The sequence below is a fragment of the Hippocampus guttulatus genome, chromosome 8, assembly GCF_054856545.1.
Source record: "Hippocampus guttulatus isolate MCC_2025c chromosome 8, RoL_Hgut_1.0, whole genome shotgun sequence".
NCBI lineage: Eukaryota > Metazoa > Chordata > Actinopteri > Syngnathiformes > Syngnathidae > Hippocampus > Hippocampus guttulatus.
The window spans coordinates 23,513,462-23,541,110 of NC_141268.1; the positions used below are offsets into that span (position 1 = coordinate 23,513,462).

The 27,649-nt window shown below is 53.8% G+C and overlaps 1 protein-coding gene across 3 annotated transcripts; it reads left to right on the plus strand.

Annotated features, from left to right (window-relative positions):
* The first annotated feature begins 79 nt into the window (after nt 1–79).
* arhgap46a (Rho GTPase activating protein 46a) lies at nt 80–25,995 on the plus strand. Of its 3 annotated transcripts, none has more exons than XM_086118129.1 (10): nt 80–316; nt 12,816–13,274; nt 18,213–19,596; nt 20,463–21,126; nt 21,236–21,328; nt 23,312–23,385; nt 23,790–23,989; nt 24,435–24,526; nt 24,598–24,767; nt 25,166–25,995. In XM_086118129.1, exons 1-10 carry the CDS (start codon nt 303–305, stop codon nt 25,358–25,360), a joined length of 3,345 nt encoding a protein of 1,114 aa, XP_085974255.1. In that variant the 5' UTR covers nt 80–302; the 3' UTR covers nt 25,361–25,995. The 3 variants fall into 3 exon arrangements, with proteins under 3 accessions (XP_085974255.1, XP_085974253.1, XP_085974254.1); XM_086118127.1 differs by lacking the exon at nt 80–316 and adding an exon at nt 380–805; XM_086118128.1 differs by lacking the exon at nt 80–316 and adding an exon at nt 380–805 and having other exon boundaries at nt 20,463–21,102.
* Nucleotides 25,996–27,649: the final 1,654 nt, after the last annotated feature.

Sequence of the window (27,649 nt, forward strand, 5' to 3'; positions counted from 1 at the left end):
TCGGGGGTCATGCGAAAACATCCGGTTAACTGTTTTCTTTGAGCAAACGAGCAAAACGGTCTCGGAGGTGCTCCGTGGCGGGGGTGCGTCGGTTGTTCGGAGAGTTGGAATCAAGCCCCGGTGCCATCGCCACCCCCGTCCCCACCTCTCGCCTCACGTGCTGGGGCGGAGACTCGTTTTTCGGATTCTCCAGTGGAGGAGGACGGTCCCGTTCCGCTCGGTGGAGTGACGTTCACCACCACGACTCTGGCACAGACCTCCTTTTGACCTGCGTTTGCCACGCTTTTTACAATGTGAACACAATGGCCGGGACCAAGTAAGTTGAAGTTTTGTGTATATATCGATGTTAAATTTCGTTGGATGTCAAGAAGCGACCGAACGCGAGCTGGAGAAACCTTGCTCGCCGCCCGTAGCGGAGCACAATGGATACTTTGCAAGTCGCTATGCTTCGCCGCTATTTTCACGATGTGTCGCTCGACTAATTGAACCACAAACACGGGTTGTTTTTTTCCGTTTGTCTATGACCTCTTTAATTGTGACGTTGCTTTTTTTGCTTTGAACGTGTAGCACCGCATGCACTTTTCCTTCTATTATTAGCGTTGGAAAGCGGAGAAGCTTGCTTTTCCCGCAACCTCAGAACTTCGAAAGACTTTTAGTGGCCTCTGCGCCGTTTGGCCACGTAACTCTTTGGTGTGGTTTAAAAGCGCCGACCAAAAAACGGAAAGCAAATGTTCCCGAGCCATTTGCCACTCCAAATCACACGTCCAAGTGGGGGCATCGTAACCGGGATTGGCTCGACCTCCAGGTTTGAAGTTCCTCCGCATGCTTCGCGCCCGCTTTCAATCTCGGGTCATTATGACTTTCCTGTGCTTGAGTTCGCACATTATGTTGAAAGCTAAAGCGACCGTAGTGATAAGATGCGATGATAGAGATGTTCTCTTTCACATTTTATGATGTCTTTGTGCTGCCCGTCCATTTTCTATCGCTCTTGTCCTCACCTCGGGACAATTCAGAGCAGGGCTGTCCACTCTTTATACCCGTGCAAGATACTAAAAATAATGTTTGACACGGCAAACAACGCTTATCCCCCCCCCCCCTTATGAATCCTGCACATACACACAACACACGAGCAGGATGTCCATCCTTCAAGTGTTTTGACCAAATGGACCCAGTTGAGAGGAAGTGATTCTCAAGCTCGCATGACAACACCAGTCTGTTGTCTTTTCTACTTTGGTGTAGTGCTGATCCCATCAATGTAGATTAGCGGGCCAACGCGTTTCATATGTCCAAAGCCGGCCATATTGACGGCGTAATGAGGTTAAGGTGATTTGCCCGCACACGTTGATCTGTCCGTGTACAACTTGCGACCAGGTTCTGAAGCTTTCCGAATGAAAGGATTAAGGTCTGGTTCAACAGTGTGCCCTTTGTATGCTAAATCGAATGGCAGAAATTGTTGGTCGACACAGACCTGGTCGGGACTTGATTCTGCGTGATGACTTAAGTCTGCGCCTGCACAAAATGCTCGCTAAAAGCATCCGATCGTAAAATCGTCCGTGCTGTTTTTGTCGGCAGAGCTTTTCAGTATTGTGTGTCCGCAGAACGCGAAATGTCCCATTTTGTTTTGGCACGTGTCAATTTTGTAACCACTGCTACCAACGCTACAGCGCTTAAAGGGGAAGTCGAGTCAAATTTTTGGGGGGGCAATAATATGAGGGCACAGTCAAAAAGTGACGAACCCCGTTCAATTTACTGGAGCTATCGTTCATAATTTTTTTGCCAGATATTTTGTTCAAATACAAACTGGTGAAAAAAAAATAAATCCTCGAGTCAATCATTTTGGAAAGGACATCATCATTATTGGATGTCTGTCTGAAGCAAAGAGCTGCGATTGAACTCGGGAGCCTTTCACTTCTGAACCGTTTGGGTTGTGATTTTCAGTTCCTCGGAATCGATGCCGCTACTCAACTGTACCAATTTTTTGCTACTTTTTGTTCTGTTGTTTTGTTTGCGGTAATACATATTTCATTCTTTAACGGGAAGAACAAAAAACAAATTCTGTTGTTTTTCAAGATATAAAATTTGACTTTACAAAACATGACGAACGTCAAGCCAATGAGCCAGTTTGTGAACGTCCCGTGACAAAAACGGGTGCACCGGCGCAGTCGTTATTTGAGCGCTTAGGCACCGCGATGTCATTTTCAGTCAACTGCAGGTGGCGGTACAAGGCAAAATGTCCGCCTCCTTAGATGGAAAAAAAAACTGGTGGATTTTTCTCCTTAGTTCATATTCCTCAAACGCAAGATTCATGAGAATACTCGGTTTAGACGAGTGAGGGTGGACCTGACATGTTATTGTAAAGACATTTTTTGACTCGACTCCTCCTTTAAATCACGTCTATACATACACAAATATATTCAGAAATGCATTTTTAATCCTAACGGATGAAGCTGGTCAAAAATTCCCGCCGTGGTAAAGTCTTTTAAAAAAATTGTCTTCAATCTTGGTGGTTTTTTTTCTTGTTGTTCCTTTTAAAATGAAGTCACAAGTGTTCAGTCGTCTCTCCTTAAAAGGCGGAGTTGCACTCGTTATTTAAAAAAGGTGCAGCTAGTCAACACTAATTCCACTTTGTTGAAGCGCAAGAGCGTCCCTTCTCTCCACGGCTCCGTGCAGCTTTGGGATATTTCTTTTTTCTTTTTCTTCACGCCATCAACCCCGGTGGGCGCGAGCAACTCACAAGATGGGACGGACGTTTGCATGAATGGAGATTTTCTTGAACTCATTCCAATCGTTTTTGAAGAGCACCAGCCATTATCGGGGCGGAACGATATTTTCCCGACATATGGTGCGGCCCTTCGGTGCATATGTTGTATTTTGGCGGTCTGTCGGCGGGTGGCCGCGTCTCGTTAACTTCAAATCAGGACATGAGAGTATGCCGCGGGGTTTCTTGCCGCCTCGCTTCGAGAGTGAGCGACGGATGACGGTGAATTCCCCGGCCGGCGTTCTGGAACCGGGTTCCCTTGTGAAACCGGCGCACCGGAAAGGGGGCGACGGACCCCCGGTCCGAGCCTTCGCCGCGGCAGCGGGCCGTCCCCGCCTTCCTAATCTCGGCAGCTTGCGCCTTTACTTCCGCTCGAGGACAATCGGTACGTTTCTTTGCCGCGCGGCTGTGCGGTCACCCGCTGACCCCCCGCTCACCCTGTAACTCTACTCTGGGATTAGACGCGGCCTCGTTTGTCACGTCGGCGGGGAGGTTTCGGGGGCGGGGGCACGGTGGGGCCGCCCAGCTCGAAAAGAAGTCGCAGACCGCCGATGGAGGCGGACGCGCGCGGAAAGCTTGTCGCGCGAGCGCGCGCCGCAGATGCGCAGTGGCCAAAGTTTGTCGGTCTCGCTCGCGATGTTGCCGGGGGCTAATGCGACGAGATGAGATTCAGAACCGCCGCGTCCTAACGGGTCCACTTTTATCTTCCCCTGTTTGGACAAGCGACCCCATTGTTCTTGCTCTGACAGCTGGCGCACCGAACAGAAAGGCCCCCTCCGCGTGTGTTGTAAACACACGCCACAGCCTCGACTGCACAAGTTCGCTCTGTCCCAGTTGAAACCTGCACACGTTTTCCTTGAGCAAAGAAAAAGGGGACGAGTTGAGGAATGACACCGAGCGAGACAAACATGGAGATGTAGAGCACATAGACCAGCGTAAGAATTTTGAATTTATCGTAGCGCTCGTGCGTGCGCGCGTGTGTGTACTACGCTAGAACTCGAAACATTACAAAGGGGATGCGGAGTGTTCTCCAAGAACTGGTGTCGAGGTAGGCGCTCCAATGGGAACCGATTTGTTTAGCACCCGGATCAATTTGGCGGCGAGGGAGCGAATGAATGCAAATCATGAAGAAAAAGGGGCCTTTGGATGCGTGACCCTGCGGAATCCCGTCCCAGCGGTGAAGGGAAAGCCCGGCCGGCTCCTTTTGGCTGAGGGCGGCTGTTCGAGTGCTTCACTCCCAACCGGTTGGATTGCCCCTCCCCTTTGCGCCTCCGATGGGCTCGCCGCGGCCACGTCGAGGCAACGCGGCGTCCGGCGTCCGCGCCGACCGAAGTTGGCCCGCGGATCCGACGACGGTCGGCATCGTTCCGTGGCACGGCGGGCTTCGGTCCGAAGATTTGGGGGCTTTGTCATGCTTACGACCGCGAGCCATCGCGGGACATTCGTTCAACTCGGGAACCGTTTTGAATCCGAACCAAAGCGCAGACTCAACCTGCGGCGGTGCTCGGGTAAGAAGAGAAGCTTCATACCCGCGCTTGTTTACGCGGGATCGTTTTGAACCGGAAAGTCCGCCGACTCCCTTTGGGTCGCGTGTTTACACAATAAAAAGGCTTTTGGAGATTCATTACGAACGGAAGAGCGGGAGGAAACGCGATAGGCGTCGCACTTTTTATTTCCGTGCGTTGAACGCGAAAAAGTAAGCGATTGTAAATTGCGAAAATCGGTCGTTTGGGAAGGGAAAACGGAAGCCGAAGCGGCGGCGAAAGTGGCACGCGGCCGAGCGAGCGACTTGCGTGGAAGCCGGCGCCGGCAGATGGCAAACATGACAAAAACGGGATGATCCCGCTCGTTCATCAGAACATCTAAAAAGTTGCCGCGCCGCGATTTGTTCACGTTCTCCGGAGAAGCGCCGAGAACCCACGGACGCTTTTCTTTTCCAGGCGCTGAATCATTTTAGAGCGGACCGCGTGTTCACGTTTGCCAAGGCCGAGCCGATTGAAGTTTACCCCAAACCAGACCGTCCGGTTCTTACCGTTTTGGGCCTGCGGGTTGACTCGCACCCGCCAATCATCAAGTGATCGCACTCGGCATCGAAAAGGTCTTCGGTTAATAGTCGCTCGCGCTGAGGGATGCGGTCACGGGGATGTGGAATTATTTGGACCGCTTTCCGGCAACTCTCAGTCAGACTGAAAAGTGTTCAGGTGCCGGAGTTCCGCCCTACCCGTCTTACCTGTCTGCGCTTGGGCGAGAAGGGGGGGGGGGGGGGGGATTCCACAATTCCTTGGCACTTCCCTCTCTCATTCGCCGTCATCTCTCCGTTTCGTGTCCCGCCCGAGACGTTTTGCCGCGCCAGCCGACTCTTAAACCAGCGGCAGCGCGCCGAGCCGCAATTGACGGCGACGGCTGCCGCCCGGTGCCGGAAAGATGGCCGATGGTCGGCTCGTCTCACTGTCGCAGTCGTTTGCGGCCGACGTTTTCTTTTGCTCTTTTCAGCAAAATTTGAACGCAAGCGGTGGCAAAAAACGTGTGCGCAATCAAATCGCTTTTGTGCCCACGCGATCGGAACAAAGAGCCGATGCCCGTGCTAAAATACGAATCGAGATTTTAAACGCCTTCCGGATTTGTTGCTCGTCTTTACACATTTAGGCGAGCGCCGCGTGCAATCGGGTCAATTGAAAACTCCGCCTAAAACCGCTTCCGTTCCGGCGGGAAAACCCCCATTTTGGCCACATGATTGATTTCATCATTGATTAGTTTGGCTGCGGTCATCGTGTATTTGTGCCCCGTTGCCGGCACGCGGCTCCCGTAGCTTGAAAAGAATGGAAAAGTGGCACGGCTGGACGCGGCTGACTCGCAGACGGCAAAATACTCTCGGGACCCGCGCCACGCTTGACGCCGCTCCACGTCCCAAGTCAGCTGTTTGGCTGGTGTGGGGGCGCCGACGCGTGCTCCAGTTCTGAACGCGCCCCCGCTTCCGGAACGCTCAGACTGTTTTGTCCAAACTACGGCCCGAGGGCCATTGGCGGCCTGTCATCCATTTTCAGTGGCCCGCGACATGACCCCCCCCCCCCCCCAAAAAAAATATAGATATTTATACGAAAAATGACATTTAACATCTGCCGCAAGGTTAGTTTAAAAAAGGGTCAATTAAGATTTTGCGTTTGACAGGAAACAAGTTGAAAGGCAGAGTTTGTATATTTGGTGAACCCCTCAATCTTACACGTGAACCCTTCAGGCGCGAGCTCACATTTCTTGGCAATGAGCAACAAGTTTAAGACCGGTTGGGGAAGAATGATGTCGTCGTTTAGAAGTGGACTCCCGGGTCGCCTTGTAATCATCGATGGCACGCAATTGCGCTGCGTTCTGCGCCGCGCTGACCTTTGAGCCTGGCGATACAGCAGGAATGGGAGGCGTGGAACAGGAGAGACAAAGAATTTGAGTTGAACAGGTGCACCGCTTTCTTTCTGTCATCTGAACCATGCGCACCCTCCCCTCTCGCTCTTTTTGACCGTTCTGGATGCCTGAATGCAGAGCAGGGCTTGCGCAACCTTTTGCACACAAACGAGAACCGTGCACATTGTTCCAAGAAGAAAAAAAAAAGTACAAACTGAAACTTTGCGTACTTTAGGTCCAAAATAGAGGAGGAAGTTCAATCTTAAATATTCTGTCGACTCAGTCCGGATAACTCGAACTAAAAGGCCATATCGGCCGATACGGCTCTTAAGCACCAAGTTTTTTCGGGCGGAAAAGGGGTCACGCGGGACATGCGCGTTCTTCTCTTTCAGCCATTGATCGTTCGAATGCACGTGGGACTGGCGATCGAGTGAACACGTTTTAAAATTGCAAAAGGCGCGCACGCCATTGCTCGCGGCTATTGGGTTAAAATGGCAGGCGCGTGGGAAACAAAAAAAAAACATTCACTAAATGACTTGCGATGATCTTTCCCACAGAGCTCCCGGCCGGACCTGCCGCCAGGCGCGCAGTTGCCATCGTCCATGATTTAGATAAGCGAGCTGCCGAGCGTTCGCATTCCGTGGACTTTGGACAAGGATGGCAAATAACTTTTACTCAAGGGAAAAGATGAACTTGCTCTGGAAAGAGAGCGCCTTTCTTTTTCAAGTTATTTAGCTCATGAATTGACGTTAGCCCAACCAAAATAGCGTAAGCCTTAAGGTGGGCCCCTTTGCGCCAGGAGTCGTGTGGGAAACTTCAAGCTGGCGCTGAAATTGAGCCCAAGTGTAACGTGGAATCAACGCGAGCAAACGTATACAGTCACGGCGTCATCTGTTAACAGGACTGGTTGCGATTTCCCCCGCGAACGAATCTCGGCGCGGTGAGCCTTCAGATGCCGCTTGACATTCGTCCGACTCTTTCCGGCTAGCATGTGGCCGCGTTGACCGTTAGCGCCGCGTTGTGTCGCGCCGCTGCGGTTTTGTGCGTTTGCGTTCGACAGTTGTGATGCGTTTGGACCACGTGACGGATCACGCGCTAGCAATTTCGTCCGCAGTCTCGTCAAAGAAAATTCGCATACGTCATATTTTAGTCATCGAAAGCCGCGTTGGGCTGGTTATTGTCATGTGGGGGGGGGGGGGGGGGGGAAAGGGGCGTGAACAAAAGCATTTCGTATCCGTTGACGCAAACGACACCGGGTCCCGTGCCGCCATGTTTGATTTCCAATCATCTGCGATGTCCTTTTTGTTTGCCGCGGTTTTTCGAGCTATTTCGGTCGGTCTTGCGATCCTGGCACGCACGGCGGTTGAAATGATTGACCGTTTAAAACTCTGTGGCGGTGGAACAAAATGGGATTGAAAACACAACTGGGGGAAAGAGAAGCAGCAAGCAACCAAAATAAAACCGAAGCGGCACTTTTACTCGCTCATCAACAAACGTGACAAAAGCGCTGCTCATCTCCAACTCGCGGGGCTCTCCTTGGCTCGCTTGTGTACCGCAGCATTTTAGCCTCAAGTCTGAGTGGCCGACACAGACGCACATATAGAGAGAGAAATTTTTCTGTTCATCATTTGGGATTGAAATGTGCAACTCGCGATGTCGGACAGTGACGCGAGGCTTCACGTTAGCTCGTTTCCAGCGAATGTATTGTCCAGTGCGGGTTGCCGGGAAACGTGGCGGTTCCATTTTGGCACGGATGTGGAACAATGGGGCAGATTCCATGAGCCGCACGCTGCCGTTTCCCCTCCGCCGGGGGGGACGTGCTCGCATTTGGGGTTATTTTGGGAGCCCGCTATCATTTGCGGAGGAAAGCTTTTTATTTCTTTTATTTGGAAAGAGCAAGGCGGTCGGGAACGGGCGCTTCTGCGAGCGTCTCCGCGCGTTTGGGTTTTTCCGTCGATGCCCGCGGGGCCCCCGGGCAGGTTTGCGGAGACGTATTTTTAGTCGCTACCGAGTCGGTGAGCGCGGTGCGCGCAAGCTTCTCCTTGACCCCTTTGTACTCCACAAGTCCCGACGAAGGCCGACTTTCTCGCCGTTCAAAGAGCTAGCTGGCTACCTTCTGGCCCCAGGATCACTACGGACCACTAATCGTGCACTCCGGTCATTTTTGCTTTGTTTGCGTTCTTATTTTCCATCCAAACAATCGTAATTGGAGACGGCCGTTGAGCAAATGCCGGCTGGGTCTTTTGCTCCAACAAGTGCGCTCGATCCGTTTCGTTTTCGATCAAAGGAAAAACATTTCAGTCGGAGATTGGCTGAGCTGGCGCGGACTGCATTCCAAACCATTTATGAACATTTTCAGGCTAAGGCTGGCCGAGGCGCTTCGGTGGGCTTTTGCTTGCAGCGCTTTTCTGCCTTTTCACTCACAAATGACTTACGAAAGCCTCTCATCAGGTAGAAATGCATGAATGAATAATACTAATGAGTTTTGCGCGGTGTTCCCCCCCCCCCCCCTTCCCCCCATACAAGAACGCTTCATTTGAGCAAGTCCGCATTGATGGTATGGCAGCAAATGCTGTCGCACTCCACCGCAGTTGTTTTTCCACAATCCAACGAGTGGAGTTGTCTTGCTGCGGAGCACCCCCCGCAGCTGATGGTTCAGGAATTTCTGGAGCCCAAGCGGACCGTCTTCCTGCTTCTCGGGTCGTGTAAACAAAGGCCCGGCAGGTTCGAAATGCGTTTTGATTTTGGAGAGGGAACAGTCCCTTACGCAAGCACAACGGCGTGCGCGAGGGAAACGCTTCGCCGCGGCCTCGGCCGTTGACCCCCCCGGCCCGGCCCGGCCGGCTGGCTTCCTGGCGGGGATGTTGAATTCTATGCCGCTTCCTCGCTGTCATCGCAGCCGGCGATTTGGAGATGCCTCTTTGGCTGACGTGGGAACAAACATGGCTTCTTTTTTTTTTTTTTACCACGCGCGGGACCATGACGTAAAGTTTGGTTGGATTCCTTTTGGAGGCGGCGGTATGTGTGCGGGGGTGCGATGGACTGCTGGCCCTCTGCTATTCAATGCCTCATTATTGACGGTGCTTCCTGTCGCAAGCGTCGCACATCAAGTCCAGCTTTGGGACTGTTCAAACAAGAACGATTGAACTCATGAAAGCCGTCCCAAAAAAAAAAAAAAAAAAAAAAAGAAAAGTGGCATTGTGGCCGTTGGAGTGCATGACGACGTATTTTTAAAATGCAAAGAGTCGTTTTGAATAAATAACGCGGCGGCACAGTTTTTTTTTTCATAGGAACATTAACTCATTCAAAACCAGCCAATTCTGGACCAAGTCTGAAAAGACGTTTAAAAACGTCTTTGGGAGTGAATGAGTTAAAAGGGGCAGAAAGGTTGGACTTGCGTTTGGCGCGTGACGCGTTCAGTCTTTGGTCCAAGCCGTCAGGGCGGAACGCAGGCCGCGTCATTTGTACGGAGGAACGCCGGCTTCCGAATTGAAGCGGTTCCGGGCGCGGCCGGCTATTGTGACGCGATTGCGCCGACTCGAGTTCAAGGGACTTTGCGGTTCAATAACGAAACATAGCGCGGATACTGCAAATGCCCAAATTGCACTTCAGTAAGGAGCGGTCAAGCGAATAGCAGCCAGCTCGCTTCCCGGAACGCTCTCCCAACAGCCGCGGCTGCATCAAAGCGCTGCGCGCAACCTTTCCCGGGAGCGGAAAAAGGTTCCAAATGTTCCAAAGCACGTCGTAGGCCCAGGCTGGCCGTTCCCCCCTCAGTGCACCTTTTTGCTTCTGACAGCACAGGCGGCGCAAACGAGCCATCGTCAGAGCAGATGCGCTTCTGAAATGTGCTTATTCGTCGTCCGACGGCTGCGTTTCTCGGAGCGGCTACATCTGATCCGTCACTTTCCATTGCAGTCGCATCGGCAGATTCTCTCGACTTCTTCCTCTCGCATTTCGAAAACTCCTTGTTTGGATCGGAGCATATCCGATTTCCTGCATTTTCTCTCTCTTTTTTAAAAATTTCTCTTCAGTGTGGAAATGCGAGGACACAAGGTTTTCCCAAATTCCAGCGTTAAAGAGCAGTTGGGAAAAAAAACCCGGTGCACACTGACGCGCATAAGGTCAGGGCCCCGCTCTTGCTGCGCGGGATCGGGCCAGATGGCCTCCCAGCGGAGAGACCGTAGACACACATGGGCGCGTCGTGCGCGCGAGGGAGGGAGGGAGGGACACTCCTACATCCTCCCGACGGTAGTCGCCACCCGAAATGTCTTTCGGGAGTTGCTTCAGCAGGACTGCAAAGTCGTGAACTTGGGAGGAGAACGTTCCAGCCTTCGTTCTTCGGAAGACCGCATTTTGCCTCGGTCATATTGACAAAGTGCCACGGCTGCCAATGAGGACTACGGAGAGAGAAAAAGATGTCCGAGCTTTGAGGTTACTTTGAACGAAAAACAAAGGACAAAAACAAGTTCCATGTAATTACGACAAAGCGGAGCTGGGGTAGCTCGGAGAGGAAAATTTCCACACGGGAGTTTAAAAAAAACAAAACATTTGTCCTGCGGAGCGAGGGAGGGCAATTGCTCCCGTAATGGACGGAATAATCAATAGGATAATCCATTCTACAAAGATTAGTTACCCTACATCCACTCCAATCTTTTACACAATACTTGATGTGTGCGTGTGTGTGTGTGTTCGCTACAACGAATCGTGGGAAGCAAACTGCCGGCGCGACCTTTCTTATGGCCAAAATGTACGTTGCGCGTTGCTTTGCAAGTCCACCTGAGCCACTCGGTAGCGTTGCTGTACTTGGGCGGGCATCGTCTGAAAAATCGTCCGGCGAACGGAAGCAACTCTCGCCGTCTGCGAAGGCCCCGGAATGGCCGCTCACTTTGGAAAGGGAGTCTCCCGAACCAGACGACGAATAGGCAAAGCCGACGATTTCGACAAGCGTCCGCGGCGGTGGCCAATTGATGGCAGATTTTGAGGCGAGCAAAGATGATCGTCAAGTCCTTCGGGGCGCCGCGCGTTCCTGAACCGGGGAAGGGCCGCTTTTCATTTGCGGACTGAATATTTTCAGAGCGCAAGTGGGAACGCTACCGTTTGTTACATGTCCTAGAAAATCCTTTTTTCTTCATGCCCATTTGTAGTTGATTCCACGCTCCCGTTTTCACCCGGCGTTCCCTCGAGGTCCGCCGCGACGAGGTCGGACCTTCGTCCCTTCAGACGTCTGTCGTACACCTTCCACGCTAGCCGGCTGAGTCCTTTTCGGCCCTCTCGCGCCATCCGCGCGTTTGAGCGCACGCAAGTAGAACAAGACGAGCCGCGAGGTAGCCACGCGAGCAGATACAAACTGGATACGCGGCACGTAGTTGAAGGCATTGTGTTCTGTCGGGCTCTCTCATTGACTTGATGGGCCATAACTGCCTTTTCGTGTTTTCAAGCGCAGTCGACGGTCGGACTTTTGTGTGCGGCTTATCTGCGCCCTTTGTACTCTTCTAGAAACCGGGTTGGCCCCCTTCCCTCTTTTCAGTGTGCGAACCTTTGGGCCTGGCCACTGTCTCCTTTTTTTTGTTGTGTCCATCTATTCTGCTGAGTTGGCTGCCGTTCCTCTGTGACGGTAGCCGAGCGCGCTGCTTTTTGCGTCGGTGGCACTGGGCTGCCCGTGTTGGTCTTTGTGCCCTGCTGACTCCGTGCCTGGTGGCTCGCTGGCCGCGTGTCCACCTGCCACCTTATTTGGGACCGACACACGAGCGCCATCACCGCGCAGTTGCCGTCCGTGTGCCTTCCAAATCAAACGACGTCATTTCGATCATGCGCGCGCGCACTTTTTCTTTTTATACTGCATCCGTCCTACACACGCAGTTGAAAACAACTCCGGCCCCCAGTCTTGGTTTTGGGGGGGGGGGGGGGGACAACAATTCTGGATCCACACCAATAGCCCTTTGCCACCCCCCAAAAAAACCCCATCCAGGGCCATCGCTGTGCTTAGTTGGTGCCGAACGAGTTTGGATAAAGAGCAAGTTTGGGTTTTCACTGGCAAAGCGCCAAGTCGGAGCCACGTCACTGCTCTGATATCGACGTTTACCCGAGAGCGCCTGCGCTATTAATATTCATAATAATCATGCGGGGGCGGCCCGGTGGTCCAGTGGTTAGCGCGTCGACATCGCAGTGCAGAGGTACCGGGTTCAATTCCAGCTGCGGCCTCCCCGTGTGGAGTTTGCATGTTCTCCCCGGGCCCGCGTGGGTTTTCTCCGGGTATTCCGCTTTCCTCCCGCGTTCCAAAAACATGGCCGATTGAACACTCCAAATTGTCCCAAGGTGTGAGTGCGAGCGCGGATGGTTGTCGGTCTTTGTGTGCCCTGCGATTGGCTGGCAAGCGGCGCAGGGTGTCCCCCGCCTACTGCCCGACGACGGCTGGGATAGGCTCCGGCACACCTCCAGGAACCGGTGCTAACCTGGCCACTGGCCTGCAATGAGCACTCGCACGAGCGAAAAGGGCTATCAGAGTTGGTTTTTTTTTTTTTAATGGAATTTCTGTCCACATGAAAGCGCAAAGATGTTCTGCCGACGGCTGAGAATAACGCCTGCTGTAAGTCAACAAGAACATTCCGCAACGAACAACATCTTTATGTGTTGTTTTTCTTCTTTGGTGTTTGTTTTGAACCAGCTGCGATTGGGTGGAGATCCTGGAGCCACGCTCCCGCGAGCGCATGTATGTCAACTTGGCCACCGGCGAATGCGGCTGGAATCCTCCTCTGGGCGCTCCCGTTCGCCAGGCGGATGGCAACCAGTGGTGGGAGCTCTTTGACCCGCAGAGCGGCCGCTTCTACTACTACAACTCGACGGGGCGCCGCACCGTCTGGCATCGGCCGCAGGGGGCGGATATCGTGCCCCTCTCCCAGCTCCAGGCCATGAAGCGCCGCAGTGAGGCCGAGCGGGCGGGAGCGGGCGCGGAGGGGCACCCGCCCGGCAGCGTGGGGAGCCAGGGCCCGGGCGCTCTTGCGCCCGAGCGAGACGGAGACAATCCGGAGAGCGCGCAAGCGGCGGCAGAGTCGCTGGCGGAGCCGCCGGCGGATGTCGGATCGCAGGCGGACGGATGCGGCGATGAGCGCGGGGAAGCGCACAGGTGAGCGAGCCCCCGATAACGCTGCGGTCGTCGTCTCCACTCGAAGCCGAGTGGGGAGTTGCGCTTCATCATTGGCGGATGGCCACGCTACAACGTGGCGCGCTACGTCACCATTGCTTTCGTTTTTGTGTTTGTTTTGTCACTTTGTGTTTGTTGTTACGTCGCGGGGACCTGATGTGGACTTTTTTCAGCCTTTTTTGGCCACGACATTCATCAAGGAGGAGACTCTGTGCTCGGTGGTTGCGCCTTCTCGGCAGCGTGGGTATACCGGCACTGTTTTTGACTGGGAGGAATGTCGGCGCCATTTGACTGTCGTCGCTGGACAGTCCCGGGGCGCTTGTGTCTCGCGCCTGTTATGGGCAGCATTTTTCACAGCCCCGCTTTGTTCAGCGGAGAGATCGGTGCTGTTGAACGGTCTGCGGCCGGATGGATGTAAGGCTTGAGGAGCCGACGATGAGAAGAAAGGAGCGTTGGCGCGGAGCGCCGATGCGGATTTGGAACTGGGAGTCGCGGCTTGGAGTTTGAAGCGGATTACGTGGGACAGGAGAAGCGAACGAATCTCTTTTTGTCAATGGACGTTACAGCTTCGTGTTTGCTTTCAAAACTTAGCTTGTAGCAGACGCGTGCACATTTTCAGCACGACGTCTCCGATCCACTGGTGAAAGGACACTTTGATCCTCTCCTCTTTCATCTAGAACTGCTTCAGACAACAAAATGTATGCAGAAAAGTGGTGAAGATTGCACGACCGTCTGTGTCCTATGTGTTGTGTTGTGTTATTTTTGTCATTTTGACTTCAAAATGGCGCCGCGAGAGTGGCTGCCTTTCCAGCAGCTCCTATATTTTGTTGTTCTACTTCTTCCTTTCATAACTTTGCTGCTGTGAATTGGGAATTTCTCCATTGCGGAGACTAATAAAGGTTTTCTTTTCTTATCTTATCTTTCGAGTGTTTCCCAAAGCGCTATTTTGACATTTGACCAGCTGGGTCAGCCTCAAACTGTCTTTCCATTTCCCCTCACTTATCCAGCAGTCGCACATGTCCCGCGCTTTCTTTTCGACTGCCAAATTCGGTTCTTTGAACAAATGGCTACCAAGTGCGGAGAATGCTCAGTTCTCCTGGAGGTGGTCCATCTATCCTCGCTTGGCCCCGAAGACCAGATCCCCCGTCGACTGCTTGGTGTTGTGGCCTCGTGGAAACCGCCCATCTCCGCCCTTTAGATTCCGCGCATGCCGCGTCTGGCGAACGGCCACCGCGACTAGCTTCGGCTCCTTCTGCGTGCCGAGCGGCACCCCGAGCTGCCTCTGCTCCACCGCCATTAGATTTTTTTCCTTTTTTTTTTCCGAAAACAAATCCCGGCTGCGGGCCGTCAAAGACCGTTTGGCCTCGAAAGTATGCGCGTGTGCGCAGTTACACGAGAGGCAAGAGAGAATGTCGCTACATTCCGAACAAGTAACCCTGCGCCGGGGCGACTTTGCCTCTTTCAGACTCTCCGTCTCCGCGGCCCCATCTTTTCGGGTCGCGTGGAGCGATCGCTTAGTCACGGCTCGGGAATGAAACTATCGTCGTGTCGACTTTGCAGTTTGTGGGGAGAGTTAAAGCCACCCGCCGGGTGGCGCTCTGCCCCGGTTGACTCGAGCTTTCCCGGAAGCCTTTTTCTGTCGCCTCCTAAGCGCGTTGAGCATGTTTCGCTCACGAGCGTATTTCGCCATACGGTCCTCCGCCGTGCTCAGCGGGCGCCCCCGGCTTGGCGAGTCATTGGGAATGAGCCGTCAAGTCATTGCCACCGTGGTTTGTGGCTTCACACGGTTGTCCCGTGCGCGCTGATGCGGCCATCCATCCATCCGGCCGTTATCTGCGCAAATGCCTGAAAATGTACTTGGCGGGGACCTGCGACACGACTCCGTGATAATTGACTGGCCTTTCTTCTGGAATTCTTGCACCGCACTCTTGAGGTCGGAGGTGTTTTTAACAAGGAAGTTCCGGGGGGGGGGGGCGTAAAAAGCCAAAACAAAACTAGCTACTCCTCATGCGCTTGCAATGAGTCATGAAGAAGTAATCATCGGTTGGCTCATTTAGGAAACAAGCGGGTGTTCTTACGGGTTTGAGAAGTCCTGAATGAGTCACGTTTGGTCAGTAGAGTATACGGAGGGCCTCTGAGGTGCTTTTGGCCACCGCAAGGTTATCAGCGCTGCACTTTTGTGTCCACTGGAAATGCCAGTTGTATCTGTCAGCTTTTGGTGTGGTTGGCTCGTTTTCTGCTTTTTCCACCCATGATGTTGTGCGGGTGTCTGGAATAACAAGTTAGCTTTCCTTTTTCCGCTCTCTCTCGCTCTCGTGACAAAGTTCACTTGAACCGAATGCTTTTGTGTCCTGCGAGAGCTTTGGTCCCTTTTGACATCTTCATCAGAACCCCCCCCCCCCCCGTTGTGGCTCGCTTTTAGGGGACTGCACGGCAGCGTATCTTCAGGAGGAAGTCAATCCAAAAATTGTCTTGACATGAATGAGTTCCATGCGCGTCCACTCGTCTAAGGGCGGCGTCTGGTTCAGATTGCATTTGTGGAAGACGAGCTAAGGGGCAAGCCCCGCCCATTTGTAGCCGTCTCTGCGGGCGGCCATTTTGCCACTTGCTGTCGACGGGAAACGGCGTTACCCTTTTGCTCAGGTAGCGACCGATCACGGCTCCCCTGTTCACCGAAGCTCGACCGCGATTGGTTGTTACCCGTGTCTCTTCATTGTGTTGGCTCGCTTGAATTTGAGCTGGCGGCGGTCGGGATCGCGCCTGACGACGGCGCGGTGGCGTATCGACCGCAAAGTAGGCAGGTACTTGCAAGACCGGAGTGTTTGGTCGGTCGGTGAGACCACCCGATGGGCGCGCCGCATCGACGTGGCTAAACGGGGCCGCGGTGAAGTTTGCTGACCGTGAAGTTGCTTTGCCGCCTGTGATGCCTGCCACGTTTCCACGCAGGTTTTCCAGAGGGCCTCTGGCTTCCTTTCATCCCACGTGCTTGCGTAAGGTTCCGAATGAAGGTGCTCAATGGACACCGCCGGTGCGCCCATAGCGCCGGTGCGATTGATCGCTTCTTTCTTCTTTCCTTGTGCTGGAAGACCAAATGGTGCCGTCGTTTTCTTGAGCTGCCATGATGAATTGCGGCGCCGCTCGCCACGACCACAAACGGCCATCTATGTTGGAAGAAGAGCATCTGTGAGCAACTCTGAAGATCGAGCTTCACCTTCAGCCCTCTCCTCCCCCACCTTGTCGTCCTCGGCGTCTCCGTGACGATGGCGCGGCCACGCATTGTGCGCAACTCCCCACAAAGGCACGGCGCCCACTTTGAAAGAGCTCCGCGGAACGCCCGCCTTCTCGCTCGTTCCCTGGCCGCGCTCTCCCACGACTAATCCCCACCCCCCCTTCTCATTCACGCGCGCCCCCGCCGTCCTCTCTTGTCTCCCGGCTTCTCCCTCACCCACGCGTTTGCCTCGCCAAGAATACAGACGGGAGCTCCATTCAGCCCCAAAGTTGATTCGTTTGGAGCCTGATTTGGTTGCAGCCGAAGAACGCGGGATTTGCCTGCCGCGGTCGCGCGCGCGAGGTCTGCGGTGTTGTTCGGAAGCGCGGCCTCGATGCTTCTTGAACGACTCGACTCGCTCCGGCAAACTGATGCAAAGTCGTCAGCTGCGTGTTAACTGCGGAGGCGGGAACAATTGTGTCATGTTTGTCCGGGCGCCCGACGTGACCGCGCTGCTAAAACCCGGCGCGCTTGAAAGAGGGCAAACAGTGGCTTGTCAATGTCACGGCCCCCGAGCCACTTCGTTAGCATACAGTGTCGCACGTACGTGGAACAAACAAACGGTGGCGATTTGGGGCAAATTCCCTTTGATCTTGGTGTTTTCACGCGCGTCCGTGTCGCGTCCTGTTGTGCGTTTGACAGTAAACTTTCTTGGTGAGGTGCCAGGTGGCGTGGACCCAGCTGTCGGTCGACATCATTTCAACGGTGAGACTTTGCCCGACCGTCGGAAGCCCGGACGGAGCCAATCAAGCCGCAGAAGTGGTGTGACTGACTCACGGGCCTGGGAGGAGGTTCCTTTTAGCTTGGAGGGCTTGACGGAAGTTTGCCGTTGGACTTTGGACCTCGGGGGAATTGTTTCAGCATTGTTCCAGAGTTGTGGGACGGAGCGGGGGGGGGGGGCACTTGGGCTTATTCCCTCCTCCCTTTGAGGCCTCTTCCTGCCGTTACGACCAAAGATTCTTTCTCAGTGCTCTTGGAAAAGGAGAAGACTTTGAGTCTTGAGCTTGCCGCGATTCTGTAACTGTAATTATTGACCTTGGGATAAACACCACAGGAGGTGAACACCTTTTGCTCTCATTAATCAGGTCAGCGTCGAGTACGGCGCATTAAGGTAAGTACGTGTGCGTTCCTCTCCTGACCGTTAGCATGCTTCCAGTACGCATGCCGCCTTGTCACCTTGATTTCGGGAGCCCTTTCGACTGAATTGAGGAGATGCTTTGAGAAGGAGCAAGTGCGTTGAACGATAAATCCTCACTTCAGGGTCAGCTTGTGATGCGACAGAGCAATCTAGCGAGCGGATTGATGGCGGATTGCTTGGAGTTGGCCCAGCCAGAATTAAGCTTTGGCCCTGAGCCAAGGTCTTTTCACCGGAGCGCTCCGACAATTCCGACGTCTCTCACGGCCACCCGTTTTTTGGTTGCTTTTGTTTACTTTTCAAATGTTAGTTTGGTCTTTTCTCTGAAAATAGCAGTACTTGACAAACATGAACCTCCCATCCAAAATTGTTTCCCACTGTTTCTGCGTTTGAAGTAATATTCCAACTTGGCTCGTTGTCGATTGCCGACGTCGTCGGAGCGAGGCGATGTTGCTCACGAGAATGAACAGCTTTCTTTGGTCGTTTTCATTGATTTTTGCGCCCGTCTTTCCCTCAGGAACGCCTCTCAAAGATGGCAGCCCACGCCCGGTTCTAAGGCAGCAATGTTGGTCAAGGTGAACAGCATGAGTCGGAACCAGCCAAGCCCGGCGTCGCAGCAGCAGCAGCCGCCGCTCCTCCGGCCCGGCGCACTCGACAAAGGCAACACCACGTTCACCCAACAGCCATCCGCCACGAAGGCCCAGGGAGGATGTTTAAGCTCCACCCAAGGATATAAGACCGCCCCCTGTGACCCGCGCCAGGCCCATCACCAGAGAAAAGCCAGCGACGGGAGCTTTTGCGTCGCCGCCTCGGATAGTCGTCAAGCCAGCCCGCTCCTTCGGCGCTCGCAGACGAGCACGCCGCGCCCGCTCTCCCCGCAGTACGCCTGCGGCGCCCCGATCTACGACGAGCCGGTGACGGACTGCCCCGTATACGACGAGCCCCCGATGGACATGGAGGTGGAGGGAGCGCACCTTTTCAACGGGCAACGCTCGTCTCGCCCGAATCCCTCCCAGAGTCTCCAGAGAGCGAGACTCCTCCAGCATCCCGGCGCTTCTCTTCCGGGCTCCCGGCACAGGAGGGCTCCTTCCGCCTCCGACTACAGCCCGGCCGGCCTGGAGTGCATCAAGCACATGATCAATGTCGACCCCAAGCAGCTCCTCTCCGGCTCCCCCGTAGCCACGCGGGCCCCCTCGCCGACGTCCCGGCAGGGCCTCGCCCCAAACCCGCCGGCCCGGCCGCAGGCTCACTCTTTGCCCCAAGTTCGAAGCCTGTTGCGGGCCGGCGAAGCGGGGGCCCCGGGCCCGAGTACGCCGGATAAGAAGCAGAGTTGGCGAGTCCTGGAGGCCACGGTCCAGCGCGCTATGGAGGCGCGGCACAGTAGGCAGAGCAGCCGGGCTTCGCAGGACTTCGCCTCCTCGACGCCGCAGGCGACGGCGAACTATCAAGACTCGGGCTACTCCACCGGGCCCTCTCCCGGTTTGAGACGAAAGAGCAGGAGGAGGACGGGAGCCGCCGGGGGCGCGGCGGCCAGGCCGGGCTCGGTCGGCAGCAGCGGAGAGCTGTGCGCCCTCAATGAGAGGCTGATGGCCGAAATGAGGGAAGTCGTCGGTCGCTCCAACACCGTGAGGGAGGTGCGAGCGGGGCCGGATCGGGAAATAGGCCAGGCGCCGGTCGCGTCGCAAGCGCGCTCCCCCGTAGAACCGCGGAGATGGCGCGGAGGCGGGGGGCCGCCGGCCGGCGGCCGCTCGTCCCGAGAGGACCTCGCCGGGGCGGCCGACGCTCCCCTCGAGATCCCGGCGAGGCAGAAGAGGACGTATGAAAAAGTCGATACCTTGGAGATGAGCGTTCCCAGCCAGGCCAGCCTGTCTTCGCCCGAGACTCCGGGACCGCCCTCCCAGGTGAGCGCCGCCACAAAGCAAAACAAACAAACAAACCTTTCAGAGTGTTTGACGGCGCTCTGGTCGACTTGTCTCATTAGTGACAGAGCGCTGAGTGAAGGCCGTGCGCCCAGGATCCGATCGATCCCTTTTTCAGTTCGGTTGAGCTCGGCCACGTTTCATCAACGGTCGGCGGCGGTGAGCACGCCGGCCCTCTGGCGATGATCCCGGCGTGAGCCGCCATCTGTCCTGCTCTGTAGGTGCTCGCGAGGCGTGCGCCAGCTCTGCGCTTGGGCATCTGCTGCCCGGGCCAAAGCGGCGATTCGGGACACGGCCTCCCTTCTTCAGGAAGCAGGGACGCGGCGCTCCATATGGTCCAGGCTCGGCAGGGATACTGTCGAAAAGAAACGCTCGCGCGGAGCCGGATTGTTCCAAAGAGCGCCGGCCGGGCCCGACTAACTCTGTCCTGGAATGTTACTCGGACCTCGGACCTGTTGGCAAATCGCTCACGCGCGCTCGCCAGCGATACGATTGAGACTTGCCTTATTTTCCCACCGCCTGCCAACTGGCGTTGCGTCCAGAGGCGCTGGCCGGTGCGGCACGCGAGCGGCGCAGCCAACTGGGAAAAGGAACGGCCAGTAGGGAACGGGCACCTCAGCCGTGGCTTGTTTTTTTTTTTTTGGGGGGGGGGGGGGTGCGCGTTTCCTATAGGCTCTTCTTTGCTTGCGTTTTTGCCCGAGCAAACGTCCGAACGATTCCGGGAGAACTGGCGCATTAGTCCCGGTTCCACTCGATTGCCGGTTCTCGATGTCCAACCCGACCCGCTATCGTTGGTTTTTACCTTCCGTCTGTAACTCATGTCGCTCCATCTCGTGTTTCCCCTTCAGGCGAGCACCCTCGAGCTGCGGTCTCAGCTGGACAGCGGAAAGAAGGACGCGACGGACGGGCGCGGCGCGTCCCTCGGCCCCCGCCGACCCGCCGGCCGCGAGAGCGGAGAGGGAGCCGACGGAGCGCGCGGCGCCGAATCGCCCTACCGGCCGTCGTACGCCACCCTGCGGCGGCCGCCGCCGCCCGCGGACGTCGGCATCGAGGACTGGGCCAGCAAGCACCTCAACATGCACACGCAAGGCCTGTTCCGCCGCCGCGTCTCCATCGCCAACATGCTTTCTTGGAACCGAGGGTCCATCAAAAAGCCCATGCTGGTCACCGGCGACCGCGCCGTCCGCAAGGAGGCTTGCGAGATGTTCAAGCTGGTGCAGGCCTACATGGGAGACCGGCCCTCGCGTCTGGACCGCCGTCACTGCGCCCTACTCGTCGTCACCAAGTGCTGGGACACGCAAGGCCTGCGGGACGAGTTGTACGTGCAGCTGGTGAGGCAGACCACGGGAAACGCCAGCCCCCGCAGCTTGGCGGCGGGCTGGGAACTGATGGCCGTCAGCTTGGCCTTCTTCGCCCCGTCGCCCAAGTTCCGCTGTTACCTGGAGGGCTACATCCAGAGACACACGGAGCCCGCCAGCGACAAGAAATGTGAGTCTCGGAGCGAGCAGCAGGGTGGGTCGCCTTTTTTCTGCCTTCCCAAAGTGCCTCCAAAGTCTGACGGTCAGCTTGACGTAACGCGATGCCCTTCCCGTTTCTCAAACCATCTTCTGTTTCTTGACAGTGACTCGGTTCATACTGGAGCAGCAGGAGCTGAAATTAAAGAAGAATTCAAAATCCAGGAAAAAGCGAAAGCAGAACACGGACGAGGAAGAAGGTAATCTTCTTTTCTGACAAGCAGCCCTCTTCCCGTTCGCTGGCAATTGTTTTCCTGCTACGGTCAAATGTTTTGGAATGAACTCAAGCTATCGGGAACCGAACCTCCAACCTAATTCTTCCTCTCGAGAGTGTGATCTCTTTGAGCGGAATGGAAAATTGTGCCGGATGCGCTTTGTCAGACGAGGCCGCGGCGAGGTCCCGTATCTGCGGACTTGATCAATGACTTTCACGGGAGGTTCATTTGGAGAGAAAAGAAAAAAAACAAAACTTGGGAAGCACGCATCCTTTGCTCTCGATGCCCCGTTCAGTGAATCATATCTCGGTGGTCTCGGCCACCTCGTCGGCACGTGGCCCCCCATTGGAGGAACCCACACGGCCAGCTGTGGCGATGATGTCGCCGTAGGACCGCAGACATCACAGCAGCATGAAACCAGAATGACTCACAAGCACCGCTTTATGCTCGCTGCCAAGTTAGGGAAGATACTTGAGGACACTTATTCAGAGGTTCCCTTCAATGAGTGGGCCACTAACCAGATAGAAATGCATGATACAAATGGTATAATGAGCTCTATTAACAGAGGAGTTGTGGGGGGGTTGCGAAATCGGCCGGGAATGTAGTAGGGGGCAGGGCGGGGGGGGGGGGGGGGTGCACATGTTGTTTTCACTTGGCAGTCTCACACAGTCTTGTAAACAACTGCCAGACGAAACCAGCGTCACCTTGTGACGCTCTTCGCAAACACTCTGTACTTGAGATCATTTTAGTCCGGGCCATATGTCAACAGGTGCAGTGCGCTCGGGTTGCCTGGTTGCACTTTTCACGCCGTCGATCCTAATTATAGAACAGCGGCGGGTTTCGACCCCTCTACCGCGGCAACGCGGGTCCTTGCAAGCTTTGAGTTTCTGGATGACCGATTCTACTCCCCCAAGCTAATTACAGTCAAACGGATGAGTCAGATTTGCCCCGCTGTCGGGGGTGCCGCCTGTTGGCTGTAAACCTGCAGCAATTTGACGAAAGAAACCTGCGCGGTAGGTGAAGTGATTGCTGGAAATTGTCCCCCGGTATGATTGTGAGCGTGAATGGCCGTTTGAATGCCCTGAGATCGGGTTTAGCCCCGCCTACTGCCCGGGGGGGACAGTCGGGACAGGCTCCAGCACGCCCGCCGCCCTCGTGAGGCTCGAGCGGCTCCGATAATGGACGGGTGTAGGGACTGACTTCAAATGATGAAATTGTACGGATTATTTCGGCCAGATCATGCATTTGATTTTGGTGTCGGCCAATCCTCCATGAAGCATATCCAGTTGGTCCAGAATGGTGCTGCCCACGTCTTGACTGGTACTCGAAAGGGTTGGCCACTCCTGAACATCGCGCCAGTAAACTTGTCCATCGGGTTCAGCCTGCACGTTGCGGAGTCCGGGACGGGGATATAATATTATAGCTTCTCTTTCGATGGCAATTTCCTGATTCAACCGAGTCAAGTTTTCCGTCTTTCTTTTCGACGACAAGCGTAGAGAATTCGGCTCCTTTTTCTCCCGAGGGCAGATGCTGTGAAAGTTTGTATTGGATCCTCAAAAAACACAACGGTTTGGCCTCGCAGTAGCTGTGAGGCACGTGCGCGTTTCCCATTCATCGCGTGGGCCTTTACGCGTTGAATCACCTGAACTTTGAGTTTGGAGGCGGAGCCTGCTTCGAAAAGCTTTTGTTCAGCAGCGGTAAATCTTCTCTCAACCCGATGGTTCAGCCAGTTCTCCTCTAATCCCCATATGCTAGAATCGCATTGTCAACATGCCACCAGTTACCACTCCCCGGCCTGTTAACAACTTTGACATTTGTGGGGGGGGGGGGGGGGGGGTCTTACATGTGGGAACAAGTTTTTTTTTTAACAAATATGTGAGGTTAATAGAGAGTTTCTGGTGGATGTGGGTGTGTTGCATTGCGCTTCAGTGTTTGATTTTTTTTTTTTTTAATTCTGATAAATAACAGGCCTGCCTGTCAGCACCTACGCCAAGTTCTGCCATCGGAAGCTGCAAAAGGTGGCCATCACGGGAGGGAAAAAGGTAAAACGGCTGCACGAGATCTGGTTGGCCTCCGATGTCATCATCTTTGCAATCCATTTTTTCCCCATTGGAAATGTTGTCGAGTTTGTTTCGGGGAGACGCCGCCATCAGAAAACCTTTTTTGTAACTATTTGAACAGTTCTGCTTTTCATTCGATTCTACTTTGTTCAGTGTGCGGGATACTGAAGTAGCATTTGGCACTAGGAAATGTATGTTACGCATCAGGGCTGTCAAAGTTTAGCCACACTGGATTCAATCAGAGGGAGCGATTTGATTACAGGTGCGTTGACTCAGTCACAGGTGGCCAAACAGACCTGCTGCAGGTGTAGACTGAGCCCTTCTTGCTTTAATGGTTCCTGACATAGGTCATGAATCTGCCTTTTTTTTTTTTTGTGGCCTGCCAGGGGCTACGCAAGCCCACCTTGGAAGAGGTGGACCACAGCAGACGGGCCATCATCACTCCCTCCCTGTTTGGTAGCTCCCTGGAGGAAGTCATGGAGCGGCAAAGCGAGCTTTTCCCAGACAGGAAATTACCCTGGGTGCAAGTTCAACTGTCCCAATATGTTCTTGCTTTGGGCGGCGCTCAAACGGAGGGCATCTTTCGGTAAGTCGAGAAAAATCGGCCAGTGGCGTGCCTCAACTTGAGCAGTGGGAAGAGTCCAGGAAATTTCAAGGGGATCTTGTGTTTTTGTGTATGCGCTGTGCGTGCGTGCGTGCGTGGTCTTCTCTCTCCCCTCCCATCAGAGTATTTGTTGCACTCATGAGAACAGCACTGTTGAATGTGTGTTTAGCTGGACCTTTCAACCGAGTGGGATCTACCCGAATGCGTGTGTGTTTGTTCACATTTGCAAACGGTTGCTGAGATTAATACATCACACAATCACTCTGGATGCAGTGTCGGTGTGTTCTTTGCCAAACGTTTACATTTATTCTGCTGTTTTTCTTCCAAAGCACCGTATTCAAAGACGGGCAAGAATCATGAGAGATGGACGTAGGGGTCCCTCTTGTGGTCACCTGATGTAATTGATGAGTTTTGTTTCCTCCTCCAGTGTGCCCGGAGACATCGATGAAGTCAACGCATTGAAGCTGCAGGTAGACCAGTGGAGGATCCCGGAGAACCTGTCGGACCCAAATGTTCCCGGTGAGGAAGGATGCCGTTGACGCTTTTGGGTTTGCGGCCCGTGTCGCTTATGCGGAATGTGTCTCCGTCAGCCTCTCTAATGAAGCTGTGGTATCGGGAGCTGGAGGAGCCGCTCATCCCCGTCAACTTCTACAAGCAGTGCGTCAGCAACTGCGACGACCCCGTCGCAGCCATCGCCGCGGTTCAATCTTTGCCTGAGCTCAACAGGCTGGTGCTCTTCTACTTCATCCACTTTCTGCAGGTAAGCAAGAGTCGACGCCTTGTGCGTACGGCACTCTCCGGTGTCATATTTATGATTGTCTCGCCTGTACCTGAAGCCACTCGAGCCTAGGAGCTTAGCTGCGCATTCACGGGAAGGCAAACTCTGTCTGCGTGGCTATTATGCAAATTAGCCCCACTGGCATGAAATGGAAGTGCAAAACTGCCTGCCCGCAGACGCATTTTCAGGAATTCAACGATAAAATGAAATGGACCTGGTTGTTTCATTCGGCACTAAATGGGGGGGCTTCGGTGGCACCACAAATCCCACTCTGTGTGTGTGTGTGTGTGTGTGTGGATAGAGAGAGAGAGAGAGCCTTTTAAAATGTCAAAGATTGGTACATTTTGGACAGTCGTTGAATTCCCTCCTTCCATCCGCAGGTGTTTGCTCAGCCATCGAACGTAGCTATCACCAAGATGGATGTGAACAACCTGGCCATGGTGATGGCCCCCAACTGCCTCCGGTGCCAATCGGACGACCCTCGCATTATTTTTGAGAACACGCGTAAAGAGATGTCCTTCCTGAGAATGCTCATCGTTCACCTGGACACCAGTTACGTGGAAGGAGTGGTGTAGACTCCCAGAAGCTCTCTCTGCAGAATACACTGGAAACACGCGGGATGAGACATGACACCTCAGCGAGAGACGGAAAACAAATGACCGGACGAATGATCCTAAACTATGCAGCTATGTAGTCTTAAGGCCAAGAAGCTCCAAACTGAGCCTTTTCTTTTAGTGACCTCTACTTTGAACCAGCGCACGCGATGGCGACCTCACTTCTTCTTCTCCTGCCGACCGAGACTCCGCTGATGTTTCTGTTTCCTCATATCATTCAAGTGCGCCCGTGCGTATGACCGTCAGCGTGAGACATCTCACCGTGCACAGGTTTGTTTTGAAAACACAAAGACAATCCAGAAGTTGCTCATCTGATCACTGGTCTATTATAGGGGATTTCGAGTGCAGAGTGTACAGAGCGCAAACCTTTGTGACTGAGTTTTGCTGATTATTTTCGAAAAACACATTTGCGAGTCGTTCTGACCCTCAGTACTCATTTGAGGGCAAACCGACGATGTGTACGTCCGTCATATGTCTTTGTGAAGTGGGAGATGACTTATTTAATGACAATAATAATCTTGAAGAAATTTCAATTGGACCTCTGCTCTATATTCTTGTGATCTGTGCACGTTGTGGCTCAGGTCTTACTGGGGGGGGGGGGGGGGGGTAGCTTGGGGTAACTACCGTAGACGGTCTCCCCACAGACTAAAACATGTCATCATTGTCTCGAAGCCCTTTATTGAGAATGGACTGTTCCGCTCAACTGTCAAGCATTCTGAGAATGTCAAATAAGCTGACCGAGTCCTCTCTCTGGCTTTTCCAATGTATATAGAGCACGTGTAAATAACAGTAACAGTTTATTTGAATGAAGGATATGCGTGGGAGATGCTGTAAAGAGCAATAAAGAGGTTTTGTAATGTTTTTTTTTGTTTGTTTGTTTGTTCTGCTGTAACCGCCTGCCTTTTGAACATAGGACTGACTCAAACCACTCGGTGTGTGTAGATGCTGCACTTCCTTGTTTGACAATAGCAATTGTCCATCAATAAAGGTTCGGTCAGTTGTGTATTTGTTTGCATCCATTTTGTCGTTTGGGATTGAGATGAAACCCAGTCGTGGAGCCCCAACAGTCCCGTTTACTTGGCTAGAAATCGGATGTCCAAACAAATGGGCTACTATTTTTGATTAATCTGTGTTGTCCCCCCCCCCCCCCCACCCCAAAAAAAAATTGGCAAGTGCAATACAATAAATTACTACCAGACTGGTGGCACTTTTATTTGAATAAAGCTTCAATAATACAGTAAAGGTGGGCCAAATGCCCCCCCCCCTAAAAGTCCCTTTCTGACCACTAGATGGAGTCAATTTTAATCTCAGCCATATTGCTGAATCACAGAGGCGTTCAAACTTTTTAGCATTGAAATAAACTGGGGCGGCCCGGTAGTCCAGTGGTTAGCACGTCGAGTTCACAGTGCAGAGGTACCGGGTTCGATTCCAGCTCCAGCCTCCCTGCGTGGAGTTTGCATGTTCGCCCCGGGCCTGCGTGGGTTTTCTCCGGGTGCTCCGGTTTCCTCCCACGTTCCAAAAACATGCATGGCAGGCTTATTGAACGCACTAAATTGTCCCTAGGTGTGAGTGTGAGCGCGCATGGTTGTTCGTCTCTGTGTGCCCTGCGATTGGCTGGCAAGCGGTGCAGGGTGTCCCCCGCCTACTGCCCGACGACGGCTGGGATAGGCTCCGGCACCCCCCGCGACCCTAGTGAGGATTCAGCGGTTCGGAAAATGGATGGATGGATGGATAATAAACTGGTCGGCGGGAATCCAAAAAAACTGATTTTGAGGTAAACCGATGTTACATTTTGACACTACATACTTGAGAGTGGTCATTTAGTTAGATTTTTTTAAGCCTTTGTAGGGAAGACACCCCCACCCATCAGGGTAAGATGCCCCCGTGAGTTTGATAATACGGTACTGTATCTCAAAGTCGTAGCCTGGAGTGATTTAATTACCCCCCCCCCCCCTCAAATGTGTTAACTTGGGCATTCCTCTTGAATGCATATTTTGTTGATCTTCAAACCTTTCATCTTTTTCCAAATAAATGTTATTTGTTTCTTAACGGGGCCATCCTACCAGCTTACTCAGACACAAGCTGTGAAAATTGCGTAACCAGCAAATCGATGGAAATGTATGCATATTAAAGTTGAATCAAATCATTTTATGAATTCACCGATTTAATTGAAAATAGCCAACGTATTTTATCGTTAAAAATGAGAAGGAATCAGAACGGTGACGCGGGAAGCATTGTACGCGCATGCGC